The sequence below is a fragment of the Pseudophryne corroboree genome, chromosome 1, assembly GCF_028390025.1.
Source record: "Pseudophryne corroboree isolate aPseCor3 chromosome 1, aPseCor3.hap2, whole genome shotgun sequence".
NCBI lineage: Eukaryota > Metazoa > Chordata > Amphibia > Anura > Myobatrachidae > Pseudophryne > Pseudophryne corroboree.
Window position 1 is genome coordinate 1,244,581,433 of NC_086444.1, and position 21,911 is coordinate 1,244,603,343.

Below are 21,911 nucleotides of genomic sequence, written 5' to 3' on the forward strand. Positions count from 1 at the left end.
ATCTGAGAGGCAGAGATGATGTGAGAGATAGAGAAGATGTATGAGACAGGATGTAAGAGACAGGGAGGATTGCTGAGAAGTGAGAGAATGTGAAAGACAGTTAGGATGTATTAGACAGTTAGGATGTAAGAGACCATTAGGATGTATTAGACAGTTAGACAGTATGTAGGAGACAGGGAGGATTGCTGAGAAGTGAGAGGATGTGAGAGACAGTCAGAATGTAAGGGAGAGAGAGGATGTATGAGACAGGATGTATTAGACAGTTAGACAGGGAGGATTGCTGAGAAGTGCGAGGATGTGAGAGACAGTCAGAATGTGAGAGACAGTCAAGATATATTAGACAGTTAGGATGTAAGAGGCAGGGAGGATAGCTGAGAAGTGTGAAGATGTGACAAACAGTCAGAATGTGAGAGACAGTCAAGATGTATTAGACAGTTAGGATGTAAGAGACAGGGAGGATTGCTGAGAAGTGAGAGAATGTGTGAGACAGTTAGGATGTATTAGACAGTTAGAATGTAAGAGACCATTAGGATGTATTAGACAGTTAGGATGTAAAAGACAGGGAGGATTGCTGAGAAGTGCGAGGATGTGAGAGACAGTCAGAATGTGAGAGACAGAGAAGATGTGAGAAACGGAGAGGATATATGAGACAGTTAGGATGTATTAGACAGTTAGGAAGTAAGAGACAGGGAGGTTTGTTGAGAAGTGCGAGAGGCAGTCAGAATGTGAGAGACAGAGATGATGTGAGAGACAGAGCGGATGTATGAGACAGTTAGGATGTATTAGACAGTTAGGATATATGAGACAGTTAGAATGTAGGAGACACGGAGGATTGCTGAGAAGTGAGAGAATGTGAGAGACAGTCAGGATGTGAGGGACAGTTAGGATATATGAGACAGTTAGAATGTTAGAGACAGGGAGGATTGCTGAGAAATGCGAGGATGTGAGAGACAGTCAGAATGTGAGAGACAGAGATGATGTGAGAGACGGTGAGGATGTATGAGACAGTTAGGATGTATTAGACAGTTAGGATGTAAGAGACAGGGAGGATTGCTGAGAAATGTGAGGCTGTGAGAGAGAGACTGTGAGAGACTGAGACTATGTGAGAGACAGAGATGATGTGAGACACACAGGATGACTGCGAGAGACAGCCGGAGATGAGAGAGTGAGGGAGGCAGGGAGAGACCTCAGGGGCACCTTGAGAAAGAGAAAGTCAGAGAAATGACAAAGTTGGGAAAGAAAGTGTAAGAGGCCGGAGGGAGGAGAGAAGAGGAGGAGGAGGAGGAGGAGGAGGAGGAGGAGGAGAGCTATTATACAGACATTCTGCAAGGAAAGAGACTGCAGCAGAAGTTCCCAGCCACCCCGAGACTGATGACAGGACTTACTGATATGGACGCTCTGAACCTGGACACTTACAATCTCTCCCTCATCACTGCCAAGGAGGATATACTGAGTGACAGGACCTCCACTGACTGGTGAGACACCAGGAGGGGGCAACAGGTAGAGGGAGGGGGGCAGGAGAGCTGGGGAGGAGGGTCACAGGATGGGGGCAGGAGAGCTGGGGAGGGGGGTCACAGGATGGGGGCAAGAGAGCTGGGGAGGGGGGTCACAGGATGGGGGCAGGAGAGCTGGGGAGGGGGGTCACAGGATGGGGGCAGAAGGGCTGGGAAGGGGGGTCACAGGATGGGGGCAGAAGAGCTGGGGAGGGGAGTCACAGGATGGGGGCAGGAGAGCTGGGGAGGGGAGTCACAGGATGGGGGCAGAAGAGCTGGGGAGGGGAGTCACAAAATGGGGGCAGGAGAGCTGGAGAGAGGAGTCACAGGATGGGGGCAGGAGAGCAGGACAGGGGGTCACAGGATGGAGGCGTAGCACAGGATGGGGCAGGAGAGCTGGGGTGGGGGGTCACAGGATGGGGGCAGCAGAGCTGCAAAGAGGGTCACAGGGTGGGGGACATAAAACAGGAGGGGTAGCTGAGAGCTGGGGAGGGGGTCACAGGGTGGGGGGTATAGGACACAGAGGGGTATCTGAGAGCTGGGGAGGGTCACAGGGGGGTATAGGACAGGAGGGGTAGCTGAGAGCTGGGGAGGGGGTCACAGGGTGGGGGGTATAGGACACAGAGGGGTAACTGAGAGCTGGAGAGGGGGGCACAGGGTGGGGGGTATAGGACACAGAGGGGTAGTGGAGAGCTGGAGAGGGGGGCACAGGGTGGGGGTATAGGACAGGAGGGGTAGCTGAGAGCTGGGGAGGGGGCACAGGGTGGAGGATATAGGACAGGAGGGGTAGCTGAGAGCTGGGGAGGGGGTCACAGGGTGGGGGGTATAAGACACAGAGGGGTAGGGGAGAGCTGGGGTGGGGATCACATGGTCTCTGTATACCGTGCAGGTATATAGATGACATTCCTGTATTATACCTGTATTAGTGTGAGTGGTACCTCTCCTCGCCAGCCGCCACTGTCACATGGTCTCTGTATAGGATGTGTATACTGTGCAGGTATATAGATGACTGTATTAGTGTGAGCGGTACCTCTCCCCGCCAGCCGCCACTGTCACATGGTCTCTGTATAGGATGTGTATACTGTGCAGGTATATAGATGACTGTATTAGTGTGAGCGGTACCTCTCCCCGCCAGCTGCCACTGTCACATGGTCTCTGTATAGGATGTGTATACTGTGCAGGTATATAGATGACTGTATTAGTGTGAGCGATACCTCTCCCCGCCAGCCGCCACTGTCACATGGTCTCTGTATAGGATGTGTATACTGTGCAGGTATATAGATGACTGTATTAGTGTGAGCGGTACCTCTCCCCGCCAGCCACCACTGTCACATGGTCTCTGTATAGGATGTGTATACTGTGCAGGTATATAGATGACTGTATTAGTGTGAGCGGTACCTCTCCCCGCCAGCCGCCACTGTCACATGGTCTCTGTATAGGATGTGTATACTGTGCAGGTATATAGATGACTGTATTAGTGTGAGCGGTACCTCTCCTCGCCAGCCGCCACTGTCACATGGTCTCTGTATAGGATGTGTATACTGTGCAGGTATATAGATGACTGTATTAGTGTGAGCAGTACCTCTCCCCGCCAGCCGCCACTGTCACATGGTCTTTGTATAGGATGTGTATACTGTGCAGGTATATAGATGACTGTATTAGTGTGAGCGGTACCTCTCCCCGCCAGCCGCCACTGTCACATGGTCTCTGTATAGGATGTGTATACTGTGCAGGTATATAGATGACTGTATTAGTGTGAGCGGTACCTCTCCCCGCCAGCCACCACTGTCACATGGTCTTTGTATAGGATGTGTATACTGTGCAGGTATATAGATGACTGTATTAGTGTGAGCGGTACCTCTCCTCGCCAGCCGCCACTGTCACATGGTCTCTGTATAGGATGTGTATACTGTGCAGGTATATAGATGACTGTATTAGTGTGAGCAGTACCTCTCCCCGCCAGCCGCCACTGTCACGTGGTCTTTGTATAGGATGTGTATACTGTGCAGGTATATAGATGACTGTATTAGTGTGAGCAGTACCTCTCCTCGCCAGCCGCCACTGTCACATGGTCTCTGTATAGGATGTGTATACTGTGCAGGTATATAGATGACTGTATTAGTGTGAGCGGTACCTCTCCTCGCCAGCCGCCACTGTCACATGGTCTCTGTATAGGATGTGTATACTGTGCAGGTATATAGATGACTGTATTAGTGTGAGCGGTACCTCTCCTCGCCAGCCGCCACTGTCACATGGTCTCTGTATAGGATGTGTATACTGTGCAGGTATATAGATGACTGTATTAGTGTGAGCGGTACCTCTCCTCGCCAGCCGCCACTGTCACATGGTCTCTGTATAGGATGTGTATACTGTGCAGGTATATAGATGACTGTATTAGTGTGAGCGGTACCTCTCCCCGCCAGCGCCACTGTCACATGGGCAGTCTGATGGATACACCTGCGCACAGTATACGAGAAGCCAGGTCACAGACACTTTCCCGGAGAGACAGGCATTATACAGAAGTGGTCTGGTACACACGCAGACCCTCTCAGCGTGCCCGGTCCCCGGTGACTGCCCGTGTGAATGTGATGTGCACACATCTGTGTGCGGCTGAGGCTGTATATGTGGTGCTACAATGCAGTAGACGCTGCTTTTGTCACACAGAGTTACATTGTGCTTCATCTGCAGCTTTGTACGTGTTATATAATCTATTCCCTGTGCAGCGACAGTCCGGCCCCTGTAGAGCACTGTGCGAGGTGCTCACTGCGTCTGCCACATGAGTAACGTGCAACAGAAGGGCGCCTCGCCTCCCATGGCGTATGGGTTCTAGTTGTATGAGGACACATTGTACATTGTCCCAAGTAATCATTTCTGTTTGTAGTGATGTGCGACAAGGAGATTATTAGTGCAGGAGATTATTAGTGCAGGAGAGTATTAGTGCAGGATAGTACTAGTGCAGGAGAGTATTAGTGTAGGATAGTACTAGTGCAGGAGAGTATTAGTGCAGGATAGTACTAGTGCAGGAGAGTATTAGTGCAGGATAGTACTAGTGCAGGATAGTACTAGTGCAGGAGAGTATTAGTGCAGGATAGTACTAGTGCAGGATAGTACTAGTGCAGGATAGTATTAGTGCAGGATAGTATTAGTGCAGGAGAGTATTAGTGCAGGATAGTATTAGTGCAGGAGAGTATTAGTGCAGGATAGTACTAGTGCAGGAGAGTATTAGTGCAGGATAGTATTAGTGCAGGAGAGTATTAGTGCAGGATAGTACTAGTGCAGGAGAGTATTAGTGCAGGATAGTATTAGTGCAGGAGAGTATTAGTGCAGGATAGTACTAGTGCAGGAGAGTATTAGTGCAGGAGAGTATTAGTGCAGGATAGTACTAGTGCAGGAGAGTATTAGTGCAGGATAGTACTAGTGCAGGAGAGTATTAGTGCAGGATAGTACTAGTGCAGGAGATTATTAGTGCAGGAGAGTATTAGTGCAGGAGAGTATTAGTGCAGGATAGTATTAGTGCAGGAGAGTATTAGTGCAGGAGAGTATTAGTGCAGGAGAGTATTAGTGCAGGAGAGTATTAGTGCAGGATAGTACTAGTGCAGGAGAGTATTAGTGCAGGAGAGTATTAGTGCAGGATAGTACTAGTGCAGGATAGTATTATTGTAGGAAAGTATTATTGCAGGTTGGTATTATAGCAGGAGAGTAGTATTGCAGGTTGATATTATTACAGGAGAGTAGTATTGCAGGAGAGTATTAGTGCAGGAGAGTATTATTGTAGGAGAGTATTACTGCAGGATAGTATTATTGTAGGAGAATATTAGTGCAGGAGAATATTAGTGCAGGAGAACAGTATTGCAGGATGGTATTATAGCAGGAGAGTAGTATTGCAGGTTGGTATTATATCAGGAGAGTAGTATTGCAGGTTGGTATTATATCAGGAGAGTAGTATTGCAGGTTGGTATTATATCAGGAGAGTAGTATTGAAGGTTGGTATTATATCAGGAGAGTAGTATTGCAGGTTGGTATTATAGCAGGAGAGTAGTATTGCAGGTTGGTATTATATCAGGAGAGTAATATTGTAGGTTGGTATTATATCAGGAGAGTAGTATTGCAGGTTGGTATTATAGCAGGAGAGTAGTATTGCAGGTTGGTATTATATCAGGAGAGTAGTATTGCAGGTTAGTATTATATCAGGAGAGTAGTATTGCAGGTTGGTATTATATCAGGAGAGTAGTATTGCAGGTTAGTATTATATCAGGAGAGTAGTATTGCAGGTTGGTATTATATCAGGAGACTAGTATTGCAGGTTGGTATTATAGCAGGAGAGTAGTATTGCAGGTTGTTATTATATCAGGAGAGTAGTATTGCAGGTTGGTATTATATCAGGAGAGTAGTATTGCAGGTTGGTATTATAGCAGGAGAGTAGTATTACAGGTTGGTATTATTATTACAGGAGAGTAATATTGTAGGTTGGTATTATATCAGGAGAGTAGTATTGCAGGTTGGTATTATAGCAGGAGAGTAGTATTGCAGGTTGTTATTATATCAGGAGAGTAGTATTGCAGGTTGGTATTATATCAGGAGAGTAGTATTGCAGGTTGGTATTATATCAGGAGAGTAGTATTACAGGTTGGTATTATAGCAGGAGAGTAGTATTGCAGGTTGTTATTATATCAGGAGAGTAGTATTGCAGGTTGGTATTATATCAGGAGAGTAGTATTGCAGGTTGGTATTATATCAGGAGAGTAGTATTGCAGGTTGGTATTATAGCAGGAGAGTAGTATTGCAGGTTGTTATTATATCAGGAGAGTAGTATTGCAGGTTGGTATTATATCAGGAGAGTAGTATTGCAGGTTGGTATTATATCAGGAGAGTAGTATTGCAGGTTGGTATTATATCAGGAGAGTAGTATTGCAGGTTGGTATTATAGCAGGAGAGTAGTATTACAGGTTGGTATTATTATTACAGGAGAGTAATATTGTAGGTTGGTATTATATCAGGAGAGTAGTATTGCAGGTTGGTATTATAGCAGGAGAGTAGTATTGCAGGTTGGTATTATATCAGGAGAGTAGTATTGCAGGTTGGTATTATATCAGGAGAGTAGTATTGCAGGTTGGTATTATTGCAGGAGAATATTTGTGCAGGAGAGTATTAGTGCAGGTTGGTATTATTGCAGGAGAGAATTATTACAGGATGGTATTATAGCAGGAGGTTATTATTGCAGGAGAGTGGTAGTGCTGGTCGCTATTATAGCAGGAGGGTATTATTGCAGGAGAGTGGTAGTGCTGGTCGCTATTATAGCAGGAGGGTATTATTGCAGGAGAGTGGTAGTACTGGTCGCTATTATAGCAGGAGGGTATTATTGCAGGAGAGTATTATTGCAGGTTGGTATTATTGCAGGAGAGAATTATTGCAGGATGGTATTCTAGCAGGAGGTTATTATTGCAGGAGAGTGGTAGTGCTGGTCGCTATTATAGCAGGAGAGTATTATTGCAGGAGAGTATTATTGCAGGAGAGTGGTAGTGCTGGTCGCTATTATAACAGGAGGATATTATTGCAGGAGAGTATTAGTGCAGGTTGGTATTATTGCAGGAGAGTATTATAGCAGGTTGGTATTATGGCAGGAGAGTATTAGTGCAGGTTGGTATTATTGCAGGTTGGTATTATTGCAGGAGAGAATTATTGCAGGATGGTATTATAGCAGGAAAGTATTATTGAAGAGAGTATTAGTGCAGGTTGGTATTATTGCAGGAGAGTATTATAGCAGGTTGGTATTATGGCAGGAGAGTATTAGTGCAGGTTGGTATTATTGCAGGAGAGAATTATTACAGGATGGTATTATAGCAGGAGGTTATTATTGCAGGAGAGTGGTAGTGCTGGTCGCTATTATAGCAGGAGGGTATTATTGCAGGAGAGTATTATAGCAGGAGGGTATTATTGCAGGAGAGAATTATTGCAGGATGGTATTATTGCAGGAGAGTATTATAGCAGGTTGGTATTATAGCAGGAGGTTATTATTGCAGGAGAGTGGTAGTGCTGGTCGCTATTATAGCAGGAGGGTATTATTGCAGGAGAGAATTATTGCAGGATGGTATTATAGCAGGAGAGTATTATTGAAGAGAGTATTATAGCAGGTTGGTATTAAGCTTTCACTATGTTGTTTATAGGCTCTAGAAAGGGGAAGCATTGCTATTCTCTAATATTTCCTTTGATAATGTGTTGTCATAGGGGTATATTCAATTGAAGTTGGATCCATTGCGACATTCATTTGTCGGAATGGATCCGACTTGGGCTATTCAATGTCATCTCAATTCAACTTTTTAAAAAAGTGGAATTGAGATGCAGGAGCTAGACAGGGAGAGCCGCGGGCAGACGGGACAGAGCAGCGCCTATATAGCCGCTGCTCTCCCCAGTCTGCCCGCGGCTCTCCCCTGTCTCTCTGCCTCACAGTCTCCACGTCCCTCCGCTCCCCGTCCCCGCGTCACAGCCGCCGCTCATGGCAGTGTCCACCCAGCTCCAGCAAGCGAGCCGGGTGGACGCTGCTGTGAGCGGCGGCTGTGACATCCTCCAGCGCTGCTCTCCCCCCGTCTGGCTGCCCACGGCTTTCCCCCACTCCCCGCGACTCTCCGCCGTCTCCTCCACAGTCCCTCATCTCAGTCCGACATTTTTTTTATGTCGGACTGAGATGGTCAGAAATGGGGCCAAATCCTGTCGAATTTGGCCCCATTCCCTCAAAAGTAGGTGAATCGGCAGCTATACCGCCCATTCACGTACTATTAGACAAGTCGAATTCCCAGACATGTCGAATTAAAACAGCGGGGACTGAATAGGTCAAATCACGATTCGAACTTAAAAAAGTCGAAAACGGACGTCTTTTCCACAGACGGCAGCTTCCGACCCTGATTAAATGTGTTAAAATTGTTAAATTGAGAGACCTGGATCCCCCACCCTAATACCCCCCAACATCTTCACTGACACTATTATTCACTACTGTAGTATAAGATGTGCACACTTATCTGCTGACACTATTATTCACTACTGTAGTATAAGATGTGTGCACACTTAGCTGCTGACACCATTATTCACTACTGTAGTATAAGATGTGTGCACACTTATCTGCTGACACTATTATTCACTACTGTAGTGTAAGGTGTGCACACTTATCTGCTGGCACCATTATTCACTACTGTAGTATAAGATGTGTGCACACTTATCTGCTAACACCATTATTCACTACTGTAGTATAAGATGTGCACACTTAGCTGATGACACTATTATTCACTACTGTAGTGTAAGGTGTGCACACTTAGCTGCTGACACCATTATTCACTACTGTAGTGTAAGGTGTGCACAGTTATCTGCTGGCACTAATATTCACTACTGTAGTGTAAGGTGTGCACACTTATCTGCTGACACCATTATTCACTACTGTAGTATAAGATGTGCACACTTAGCTGCTGACTCTATTATTCACTACTGTAGTGTAAAGTGTGCACACTTAGCTGCTGACACCATTATTCACTACTGTATTATAAGATGTGCACACTTAGCTGCTGACACTATTATTCACTACTGTAGTGTAAGGTGTGCACACTTAGCTGCTGACACCATTATTCACTACTGTAGTGTAAGGTGTGCACACTTATCTGCTGGCACCAATATTCACTACTGTAGTGTAAGGTGTGCACACTTATCTGCTGACACCATTATTCACTACTGTAGTATAAGATGTGCACACTTAGCTGCTGACTCTATTATTCACTACTGTAGTGTAAAGTGTGCACACTTAGCTGCTGACACCATTATTCACTACTGTAGTGTAAGGTGTGCACACTTATCTGCTGACATCATTATTCACTACTGTAGTATAAGATGTGCACACTTAGCTGCTGACACTATTATTCACTACTGTAGTGTAAGGTGTGCACACTTATCTGCTGACACCATTATTCACTACTGTAGTATAAGATGTCCGCGCACTTAGCTGCTGACACTATTATTCACTACTGTAGTATAAGATGTGCGCACACTTATCTGCTGACACCATTATTCACTACTGTAGTATAAGATGTGCACAGTTATCTGCTGACACTATTAATCACTACTGTAGAATAATATGTGCACACTTAGCTGCTGACACTATTATTCACTACTGTAGTATAAGATGGGCGCACAGTTAGCTGCTGACACCATTATTCCCTATTATAGTATAAGATGTGCGCATACTTAGCTGCTGACACCATTATCCACTACTGAAGTATAAGATGTGTGCACGATTAGCTGCTGACACCATTATTCACTACTGTAGTATAAGATGTGCGTCCACTTAGCTGCTGACACCATTATTCACTACTGTAGTATAAGATGTGTGCACACTTATCTGCTGACACTATTATTCACTACTGTAGTATAAGATGTGCACACTTATCTGCTGACACCATTATTCACTACTGTAGTATAAGATGTGTGCACACTTATCTGCTGACACTATTATTCACTACTGTAGAATAAGATGTGCACACACTTATCTGCTGAGACCATTTTTCACTACTGTAGTATAAGATGTGCGTGCACTTAGCTGCTGACACCATTATTCACTACTGTAGTATAAGATGTGCGCACACTTATCTGGTGACACCATTATACACTACTGTAGTATAAGATGTGCACAGTTATCTGCTGACACTATTAATCACTACTGTAGAATAATATGTGCACACTTAGCTGCTGACACTATTATTCACTACTGTAGTATAAGATGGGCGCACACTTAGCTGCTGACACCATTATTCCCTATTATAGTATAAGATGTGCGCATACTTAGCTGCTGACACCATTATCCACTACTGAAGTATAAGATGTGTGCACGATTAGCTGCTGACACCATTATTCACTACTGTAGTATAAGATGTGCGTCCACTTAGCTGCTGACACCATTATTCACTACTGTAGTATAAGATGTGTGCACACTTATCTGCTGACACTATTATTCACTACTGTAGTATACAATGTGCACACTTATCTGCTGACACTATTATTCATTAATGTAGTATAAGATGTGCACACTTATCTGCTGACACTATTATTCACTACTGTAAGATGTGCGTCCACTTAGCTGCTGACACCATTATTCACTACTGTAGTATAAGATGTGCGCACACTTATCTGCTGACACTATTATTCACTACTGTAGTATAAGATGTGCACACTTATCTGCTGACACCATTATTCACTACTGTAGTATATGTCACACTTATCTGCTGACACCATTATTCACTACTGTAGTATAATATGTGCACACTTATCTGCTGACACCATTATTCACTACTGTAGTATAAGATGTCCGCACACTTAGCTGCTAACGCCATTATTCACTACTGTAGAATAAGATGTGCACACACTTATCTGCTGACACCATTATTCACAACTGTAGTATAAGATGTGCGCATACTTAGCTGCTGACACCATTATTCACTACTGTAGTATAAGATGTGCGCACTTAGCTGCTGACACTGTTATTCACTACTGTAGTATAAGATGCATGCACACTTAGCTGCTGACACAATTATTTACTACTGTAGTATAAGATGTGCGCACACTTAGCTGCTGACACTATTATTCACTACTGTAGTATAAGATGGGCGCACACTTAGCTGCTGACACAATTATTCACTACTGTAGTATAAGATGTGTGCATGCTTAGCACAGGTGCTGACACCATTATTCACTACTGAAGTATAAGATGTGTGCACGCTTAGCTACTAACACCATTATTCACTACTGTAGTATAAGATGTGCGCACTTAGCTGCTGAACCCATTATTCACTACTGTAGTATAAGATGTGTGCACGATTAGCTGCTGACACCATTATTCACTACTGTAGTATAAGATGTGCGCACTTAGCTGCTGACACCATTATTCACTACTGTAGTATAAGATGCATGCACACTTAGCTGCTGACACAATTATTCACTACTGTAGTATAAGATGTGCGCACACTTAGCTGCTGACACTATTATTCACTACTGTAGTATAAGATGGGCGCACACTTAGCTGCTGACACCATTATTCACTACTGTAGTATAAGATGTGTGCATGCTTAGCACAGCTGCTGACACCATTGTTCAGTACTGTAGTATAAGAAGTGTGCACATTCACTTTACCACCGTATTACTGACCCTCATTGCACACATGCGGTGCTGGGTGGTTGGCATGGAAATATGTCAGTTAAGTGGCCGAGGCATGAGGTACAGAGGAGGAAACTGCAGGTAGAAGGTTGTCAGAGAGATTTATTAAATTCTACAGGTAGGATCTTTGTTCAGGGCAAAGGTTTCTGTGTCATAACTCACGGACACATAGAGGGGAGGGGAAGGGAAATCACAAGGAGAGAATGAGGAACCGGCACGTCTCCTCTGTATAGGAAAGAATTGTAATGCAATGAGAGAAGGAAAAGACAAAGTGGTCTATTTATCACTAATCGTATACGCAGTGCAATCTGGGTGCGATATGAACGCCATGAACCGCATTGCAGTATGTGATTACATCATTCCAACCAAAGGGACAGGGGCTTAGAAAGGAGATGTGGAAGCAGGACTGTGCATGAACGCCAGTCATTGCTGGGCAGGGCTTCGGAGGAACCCTCTGATGCATAGTGTAGCCCATAGTCTAACGCCATCTTCAGATGGGGCAGCTGTGGGGGTAAAGCTCTGGATTGCTAGGTAAATCTGGCAGCATTGCATTCCCCATACAAACCTACGGAGCTGCCGGTGGGAATGGAGGGATAAGGAAGATATCTGCTGCGCTCCCTCAGGCATAAGGGTGATACTAAATATTTTTGGTTACTCCTTAAAAAAATCAGTGTTTTCTGGGAATAAGCTGCAAATATTTAATGATAAATGGGCCCCTATGGATGACAGACAATATGGGAAGAGGAGTGAAAGGGTATGGAGAGGGCAGAGAAGGGAGAGGGTATGGAGAGGGCAGAGAGTATGCGTAGAGGACTGAGTATAAGAAGAGGAGTGTAGTGTCCAAGGCAGGATGCGGGCAAGGAAGAGTGCAGAGGAATGAAGGAAGAGAAGAGAGAATGTTGGATGAGGGAGACTGAAGGAAGAGGAGAGAGAATGAAGGAAGAGAAAATGAAGGAAGAGGAGAGAGAATAAAGGAAAAGGTGAAAGAATGAAGGAAGAGGAAAGGTAATGATTGGAGAGGAGAGAGAATGTGGGATGAGGGAGACTGAAGGAAGAGGAGAGGGAATGAAGGAAGAGGAGAGAGAATGAAGGAAGGAAGGAAGGAAGGAAGAGGAGAGAGAATGAAGGAAGAGGAGAGAGAATAAAGGAAGAGGAAAGAGAAGGAAGGAAGAGGAGAGAGAATGACGGAAGAGGAGAGGGAATGAAGGAAGAGGAGAGAAAATGAAGGAAGAGGAGAGGCAATGATTGGAGAGGAGAGAGAATGTGGTATGAGGGAGACTGAAGGAAGATGAGAGGGAATGAAGGAAGAGGAGAGGGAATGAAGGAAGAGGAGAGAGAATAGGATGAGAGAGAATGAAGGAAGAGGAGATGTAATGATTGGAGAGGAGAGAGAATGTGGGATGAGGGAGACTGAAGGAAGAGGAGAGGGAATGAAGGAAGAGGAGAGAGAATGGGATGAGAGAGAATGAAGGAAGAGGAGAGAGAATGAAGGAAGAGGAGAGAGAATTGGATGAGAGAGAATGAAGGAAGAGGAGAGAGAATGAAGGAAGAGGAGAGAGAATAAAGGAAGAGGAGAGAGAATGAAGGAAGAGGAGAGGGAATGAAGGAAGAGGAGAGAGAATGGGATGAGAGAGAATGAAGGAAGAGGAGAGGTAATGATTAGAGAGGAGAGAGAATGTGGGATGAGGGAGACTGAAGGAAGAGTAGAGAGAATGAAGGAAGAGGAGAGAGAATGAAGGAAGAGGAGAGAAAATAAAGGAAGAGGAGAGAGAATAAAGGAAGAGGAGAGAGAATGAAGGAAGAGGAGAGAGATTAAAGAAAGAGGAGAGAGAATAAAGGAAGAGGAGAGAGAATGTGGGATGAGGGAGACTGAAGGAAGAGGAGAGAGAATGAAGGAAGAGAAAATGAAGGAAGAGGAGAGAGAATAAAGGAAGAGGTGAAAGAATGAAGGAAGAGGAGAGAGAATGAAGGAAGAGGAGAGGTAATGATTGGAGAGGAGAGAGAATGTGGGATGAGGGAGACTGAAGGAAGAGGAGAGAGAATGAAGGAAGAGGAGAGAGAATGAAGGAAGAGGAGAGATAATTGGATGAAAGAGAATGAAGGAAGAGGAGAAAGAATGAAGAGGAAAGAGAAGGAAGGAAGAGGAGAGAGAATGAAGGAAGAGGAGAGAGAATAAAGGAAGAGGAGAGAGAATGAAAGAAGAGGAGAGGGAATGAAGGAAGAGGAGAGAGAATGGGATGAGAGAGAATGAAGGAAGAGGAGAGAGAATGAAGGAAGAGGAGAGGTAATGATTGGAGAGGAGAGAGAATGTGGGATGAGGGAGACTGAAGGAAGAGGAGAGGGAATGAAGGAAGAGGAGAGAGAATGGGATGAGAGAGAATGAAGGAAGAGGAGAGAGAATGAAGGAAGAGGAGAGAGAATGGGATGAGAGAGAATGAAGGAAGAGGAGAGAGAATGAAGGAAGAGGAGAGGAAATTATTGGAGAGGAGAGAGAATGTGGGATGAGGGAGACTGAAGGAAGAGGAGAGAGAATGAAGGAAGAGAAAATGAAGGAAGAGGAGAGAGAATGATGGAAGAGGTGAAAGAATGAAGGAAGAGGAGAGAGAATGAAGGAAGAGGAGAGGTAATGATTGGAGAGGAGAGAGAATGTGGGATGAGGGAGACTGAAGAAAGAGGAGAGAGAATGAAGGAAGAGGAGAGAGAATTGGATGAAAGAGAATGAAGGAAGAGGAGAAAGAATGAAGAGGAAAGAGAAGGAAGGAAGAGGAGAGAGAATGAAGGAAGAGGAGAGAGAATAAAGGAAGAGGAGAGAGAATGAAAGAAGAGGAGAGGGAATGAAGGAAGAGGAGAGAGAATGGGATGAGAGAGAATGAAGGAAGAGGAGAGAGAATGAAGGAAGAGGAGAGGTAATGATTGGAGAGGAGAGAGAATGTGGGATGAGGGAGACTGAAGGAAGAGGAGAGGGAATGAAGGAAGAGGAGAGAGAATGGGATGAGAGAGAATGAAGGAAGAGGAGAGAGAATGAAGGAAGAGGAGAGAGAATGGGATGAGAGAGAATGAAGGAAGAAGAGAGAGAATGAAGGAAGAGGAGAGGTAATTATTGGAGAGGAGAGAGAATGTGGGATGAGGGAGACTGAAGGAAGAGGAGAGAGAATGAAGGAAGAGGAGAGAGAATGTGGGATGAGGGAGACTGAAGGAAGAGGAGAGAGAATGAAGGAAGAGGAGAGAGAATGGGATGAGAGAGAATGAAAGAAGAGGAGAGAGAATGAAGGAAGAGGAGAGAGAATGAAGGAAGAGGAGAGAGAATAAAGGAAGAGGAGAGAGGATGAAGGAAGAGGAGAGGGAATGAAGGAAGAGGAGAGAGAATGGGATGAGAGAGAATGAAGAAAGAGGAGATAGAATGAAGGAAGAGGAGAGGTAATGATTGGAGAGGAGAGAGAATGTGGGATGAGGGAGACTGAAGGAAGAGGAGAGAGAATGAAGGAAGAGGAGAGAGAATGTGGGATGAGGGAGACTGAAGGAAGAGGAGAGAGAATGAAGGAAGAGGAGAGAGAATGAAGGAAGAGGAGAGAGAATAAAGGAAGAGGAGAGAGAATAAAGGAAGAGGAGAGAGAATAATGGAAGAGGAGAGATAATGAAGAAAGAGGAGAGAGAATGTGGGGTGATGGAGAATGAAGGAAGAGGAGAGGGAATGAAGGAAGAGGAGCAAGAATGAAGGAAGAGGAGAGAGAATGAAGAGGAGATAGAATGAAGGAAGAGGAGCGAGAATGAAGGAAGAGGAGCAAGAATGAAGGAAGTGGAGTGATAATGAAGGAAGTGGAGTGAGAATGAAGGAAGTGGAGTGAGAATGAAGGAAGTGGAGTGAGAATGAAGGAAGAGGAGCAAGAATGAAGGAAGAGGAGCAAAAATGAAGTAAGTGGAGTGAGAATGAAGGAAGAGGAGAGAGAATGAAGGAAGTGGAGATAGAATGAAGGAAGAGGAGAGAGAATGAAGAGGAGAGAGAATGAAGGAAGAGGAGAGAGAATGAAGGAAGAGGAGAGAGAATGAAGGAAGAGGAGAGAGAATGAAGGAAGAGGAGAGAGAATGAAGAGGAGAGAGAATGAAGAGGAGAGAGAATGAAGGAAGAGGAGAGAGAATGAAGAGGAGAGAGAATGAAGAGGAGATAGAACTGAAGGAGGAGGAAACTCTATGGGAAGGTCAGAGGGAAGTAGTGGAGGGACAGTAATTAGTGTAAGATGAACGGTAATCAGGCACGGAGAGGAGATGGGAATAGTAGAGAAAGAAAAGCGATACATTCTGGAGAAGCTACTGTACATGTTAGGAATACAGATGTGTCCTCAGTTACCTATTGTAGGGAAAAATATGTGAAATAAGAAAGGTGAGGGATGGGTATTGGGGAAGCAGAGAGGGATTGATGGTCATGGAGATATAATAGGGAGAGAAGAGTAAATAATATGAACAAGGGAAGAAACAGAGGAGGTTGTGGTGTCCGCAGATACTGTGAAAGCTACAGGTGATGCCTCTTTGATAAACTTTGATAATAACTGTTACTTTTAGAATGTAAGCTCTCACGAGCAGGGCCCTCTCCCCTCTGTGCCTTTCCTTCTGTTACTTAAACCATCTTCTACGCTACCAAATTCCTCCGTTTTCTGCCGCCCTGATACTTATATGAGTGTCGTCTGCTGACGCAGCTATGTGTGTATACCCTGTACTCGTCCTGTATTGTCTTGTCACTGTTTTCCTTTGTTGCTTATGTGTTTATGTACTCTGTAACTGGGCGCTGCGGATCCCTTGTGGCGCCATGTAAATAATGGATACCTGTACTGCTAGATATTACCTGATAGGTGACAGCATGGGCGCAGGACTGAGGGGGCATGAAATGTTGGAGACTGTGCTATGATGAGCAGATGGATAGACGGTTAGATTAGTGGCTTGCACTGTTTTATAGCTGATCATTATCATGTATCACTGCGGCTGTTTGCGGCAATAAGAAAGTATATTACGGAAGGCACGCAGGCTCAGGGCTCCCTGTGATGTGTAAGAAGCTATCTCCAATGGGATCACTTCACTATGGGGACGCAGCAGTGCTACTGCTGACCAGGGCTGGGGTGGCCACCTCTGGAACCCTCTCCCAGTACTTCTGTGGATCTGTAGGCCATAGCCAAGAGCGGATAACCCTACCTGCAGATGCCATTAGCAGCCGGAACTGTCTCCGGAACACTTCCCATTCCGCAGTCCCCATACTGTAGAAAGCTGGAGATGCTTCTGCTGTTGGAATTGGAATTGGATATCACCGATATCTTCTGTTGTCCCAACCCATTGCTTTCAGGAGACCCTTAATATTTGTACTTAATGGGCTGTTTTGGGGTGATATCCTGCAAATCTCATGTGACCAATAGGCTGCTGAGAGACGTTATACTGATTGATCAGGTAATGAGCCCCATGGCGGGTACCATTATCCAACTGACGTACCGGATCCAGGCTCTCTCAGCTATTGCCACCCTTGTATTGTAAGTACATAATGGACCATATCTCCTGGAAAGGAGTTATGCGGTGAAGCAGCTGTGGTCTATAGACGCCTGGCGCAGAACAGCGGAGGATAGAGCAATAACAATATGATAACGCAATGGGAGGAGAGCTTGCCGCGGCACAATTATTGGCACCTTTTCAGCACATCGGACCAATCTGAAGAGAAGAGCTCCATGAGAACATAGGAGGTGCGACCAAACACAAGACCTCTGGAGGGTCCAAGCCTGTCACATAGACCTTGGCGTCCCTGATTCACTAGTGCGTAATGCAGCTAAGATGTGTGGAACTGTGATAATCCTCCCAGGATGTGGGGTATAGAGGAAATGTGATGAGAAGGCATCTTGGATGGTTGGTAGGAACTGTGGAAGAAACATCACATACAACATCCGCAGAGCAGAATGCTAACCTGGAACAATATTGGATTGATGGTGTCGCCTGGTACTATATGCTGCACGCTAAACCAAGATGGGCCTTATGGGCGAAAGCCAATGGAGATTACAATATTTGCCAAACTGTACCTAGACACGCGAAAGTCCTTCTGGTCTATGGGCTGGTGACACCAAGAACCGTATGCCAATGTGCTCCAGCAATTTGTATAAGCGCCACCCGAGAAGGAGAGCTCCCTACGTACGGTCACACGTGGGGTATCCACAATGTTGTGGGCTGCTTTGCTGCCTCCGGAGGTATTGTGTTTGCCGTATTGAGGGAATCATGAACTCTGGGGATGACCAAGACATATTGTGGTGATACCCAGTGCATGAAACCTGCACATCCGGAAACACAGGTGTGTTCCAACAGAACTATTTATAAAGCCGTCCGGCAACGAGTCCGATCTCCGTCCAGATGAAAATCTCTGGAGAGAGATGAAATCTGCCTTTAGGAAAAGGAATCCAGAAAACATTAAAAAAATTGCAAGAGTGAGAGAAAGAGCCAGCAGACGGGTGCGAGAAGTTCGGGGATGGCTACAGGAAATGTCTGGAGTTGGCAAAGGGTGTGCAGCACAATATTACAGAAGGTTGTGCAGCACAATATGACAGAGGGGTGTGCAGCACAATATGACAGAGGGGTGTGCAGCACAATATGACAGAGGGGTGTGCAGCACAATATGACAGAGGGGTGTGCAGCGCAATATGACAGAAGGGTGTGCAGCACAATATGACAGAGGGGTGTGCAGCACAATATGACAGAGGGGTGTGCAGCACAATATTACAGAGGGGTGTGCAGCACAATATGACAGAAGGGTGTGCAACACAATATTATAGAGGGGTGTGCAGCACAATATTACAGTAGGGTGTGCAGCACAATATTACAGAGGGGTGTGCAGCACAATATTACAGAGGGGTGTGCAGCACAATATTACAGAGAGGTGTGCAGCACAATATTGCAGAGGGGTGTGCAGCACGATATTACAGAGGGGTGTGCAGCACAATATGACAGAGGGGTGTGCAGCACAATATGACAGAGGGGTGTGCAGCACAATATTACAGAGGGGTGTGCAGCACAATATTACAGAGGGTTGTGCAGCACAATATGACAGAGGGGTGTGCAGCACAATATGACAGAGGGGTGTGCAGCACAATATTACAGGGGGGTGTTCAGCACAATATTTACAGAGGGGTGTGCAGCACAATATGACAGAGGGGTGTGCAGCACAATATGACAGAGAGGTGTGTAGCACAATATTTACAGAGGGGTGTGCAGCACAATATTACAGAGGGTTGTGCAGCACAATATGACAGAGGGGTGTACAGCACAATATGACAGAGGGTGTGCAGCACAATATGTCAGAGGGGTGTGCAGCACAATATTACAGAGGTGTGTGCAACACAATGTTACAGAGGGGTGTGAAGCACAATATTACAGAGGGGTGTGCAGCACAATATTACAGAGGGGTGTGCAACACAATATTACAGAGGGTTGTGCAGCACAATATTACAGAGGGTTGTGCAGCACAATATTACAGAGGGGTGTGCAGCACAATATTACACAAGACGCCTGTACTTCTCTCCATGCCATATGTGACATTAATACTGGACATGTCATTTCAAAAAGATTTATTTTTTTTAGGCTCATACTTTGGACGTCCTGAGCTGTTATTCAGGGTGTACTTACACTACCAGGGCGTCAATATGAGACAGACGTGTTATTTGTGTGTGGTTAGCGGCAGATGCAATTAGCGGGTGATGGCGGTGACTGCGAGCAGAAACACTTGTTATGTTTGTCTGTAAATCGCTTGGACGTATGTGGCCGGAGAGACCAACCAGCCACACGTGCGGCACTGAAGGGGTTAACCCCTAGTGCCCGGCGCCCTTAACAGGACAATGGGCGCTTGGCGCCACTTTAAAACTGTGCACTGGTGCTAAGCGCCATCTTTAAATATAGTGTGGGTGCTAGGCACCGGGTATTTAAGAATATATTTAATACTGTGTTTTCACCATGTTATATTTAATGCTCTAGGCACAGTTGTAAGATTGCACATTTACATTGCAGCAAATGCCAGCACTTAGAAGGAATGTGTAAGCTGTGTTGGTTTTAAAATGCATTTACGTTTGAGGACAAATGGCTTGGAAGCTTCTCACCTAGGAATTGAGATGCTGATGACCCTGGCACCTGGAAAGGGGTGTATAGACAAGCCATTTCTTTGAGATTGAGATGTGTCTCTGTGTAACTTTATAGACACATGCAGGTGAAAGGATTTGTTGCTGTCTTCTCTGAATATTGAGTGAACTGGGTTTGCATGGAGATGTTAGAGAAACAGGAACATGTTAATCAGATTGTGTTTTACAAATGCAAACTAGTGGGTTTCGTGTAACAACAGTTTGATGTAACATTTCTTAGGCTGCATTATGTGTGATGCAGATTATGTTTAATTTACAGTATAAGAACGTTGTCTATGTGTGAGAGGGTGAATGCAATTGAAATGCAAGTTACATTTACATTTATGAAAGAGACAGGAAGATGATAATAAGATTGTGTTTGGGATAGCCACTGGTTTGGTTATATATGAAGAGGAGCAGAACATTGCTTTATCTAATTCTTAACTTTTGAAATGTAAACTTGTATTTCTTTATATTTTCTGCAATAACCTGATTGGTTGGAGAAGACAGGGAGGGCTTACCCCCCTGTGGTACTGTGTGTAGAACTGAGATAAAAAGAGGATGCCTGTGAGCCTCCAGGTAGTTGTAACATCTTCTTCTGCTGAAAACATCTTGATTGTATGCTGTTGCCCCTAGCAATAGGGAGGAGCCTTTTTAAAGGTTATTTGAGCAAATAAACATCTTTGCCTCAAGAAGACTGCTTCATCTTGTGACCAACAGGGTTAGGCCAAACCTAGCCCCGTTCTCCGGCTGTCCAGGGAAGCACCTGACGTCTCCAAGCTCCGCCTTCCGCCAGCTACCGGTAGAGGCCTAGCAAGTGGCTAGTGGGGATTCGTCGACACCACACAGGTGTGGTAAAGCAGTGCGTCGGCACATACAGAGCAGAACCGTGGTTCCAAACGCCACGGCAGGTTAGGAGTTTGGTGGTGGCAGCGAGAACCCGCCCACAGCGCAGTGGGTGGAGTCAGTAACAGGCGGTTACTGACGGTAAGCGGGAATCCCCTATGTGGTCAGGCCTCGTGCGGCTTGACCTTCCATTCTGTGCGCAGTCAACGGGACGCGGAAGCTGCGAGTGCTTTCGTACGGTATCGTCCTGTCACAGAAATTGGTGGCAGCAGTGGGATAATCCCAGGCGGCTTTTCATCACCCGATTGGAGAAGCCGAGTTACTCAGGAGAGGAGTAACTGCAGCGCAGGAGAACGCACAAGATGGCGGAATTCAGCGGAATGTCCAAGGAGGATCTGGAGATCGTATGCCAGGGGAAGGGTGTGGATATCCCTTCCAACGCGTCCAGGAGCGTCATGCAGGCGGCGCTCAGGAGCTGGGAGGAGTCTCATCGGGCGGAGGTGGAAAGCACTGACGGCGTCAGCATCGCAGAGGACGGCCCACCAGTGGACCTTCGTAAGGAACCGGTGAGAACCACAAGCCCCGCCCTCTCTCACAGCAGCAATGTTTCCCAGCAATCCCTAGCAGGGCCAGGATCCCAACGTCCCAGGGGGGGCGGCCCGGATACCCTAGCAGATCGGCTAGCGGAATTGGGGGAAAGGGCAACGGAGCAAGAGCGCTTGATCATCATCCAGATGTGGCGTGATGAGCGGGCACCACAGGCCGTGGTACCCCGGGAGCCGTTGTCAGCTGTTGTACGCAGATCGGGACGCATTCAGTTTGCCAAGTTTGCAGACAGTGATGGGGACATTGATGGACATTTACAAGTTTTTGAAAGGACTTGTAAACTACACGATCTACCCAAGTCAGAGTGGGTGAGACACCTTGTGCCCACTCTGCATGGAGAGGCCTTGGAGGCCTATCGAGGAGTGGCGACGGAGGACTGTGGGAACTATGACGAAGTCGAGAAGGCCCTCCTCCAGCGATTCTTCATCACTCCCGAGTCTTACAGGAAGAAATTCAGAGACTTGCCTAAGAATCCTAGCAGCACCCATGAGCAGTTCGCCACCCAGCTGCGGCAGTACGTGGTGAAGTGGGTGAAGGATTCGGAAGCCACTACGTGGGACGCACTGATCGACCTGATCTGCAGGGAGCAGTTCTACCGCAGGTGCGCCCCAGAAGTGAAGGAGTGGGTGCTAGATCGGGAGCCACCCAGCTTAAA

The 21,911-nt window shown here is 45.9% G+C and overlaps 1 protein-coding gene across 1 annotated transcript in view; it reads left to right on the top strand.

Annotated features, from left to right (window-relative positions):
• The first annotated feature begins 1,310 nt into the window (after positions 1–1,310).
• LOC134931831 (mucin-2-like) overlaps positions 1,311–21,911 on the top strand; it is a 121,222-nt gene continuing 100,621 nt past the window's right edge. Inside the window, exon 1 of the mRNA XM_063925586.1 lies at positions 1,311–1,475. Within this exon, the coding sequence (XP_063781656.1) occupies positions 1,372–1,475 (104 nt within the window). The 5' untranslated portion in view covers positions 1,311–1,371. The remainder of the gene's footprint in view (positions 1,476–21,911) is intronic.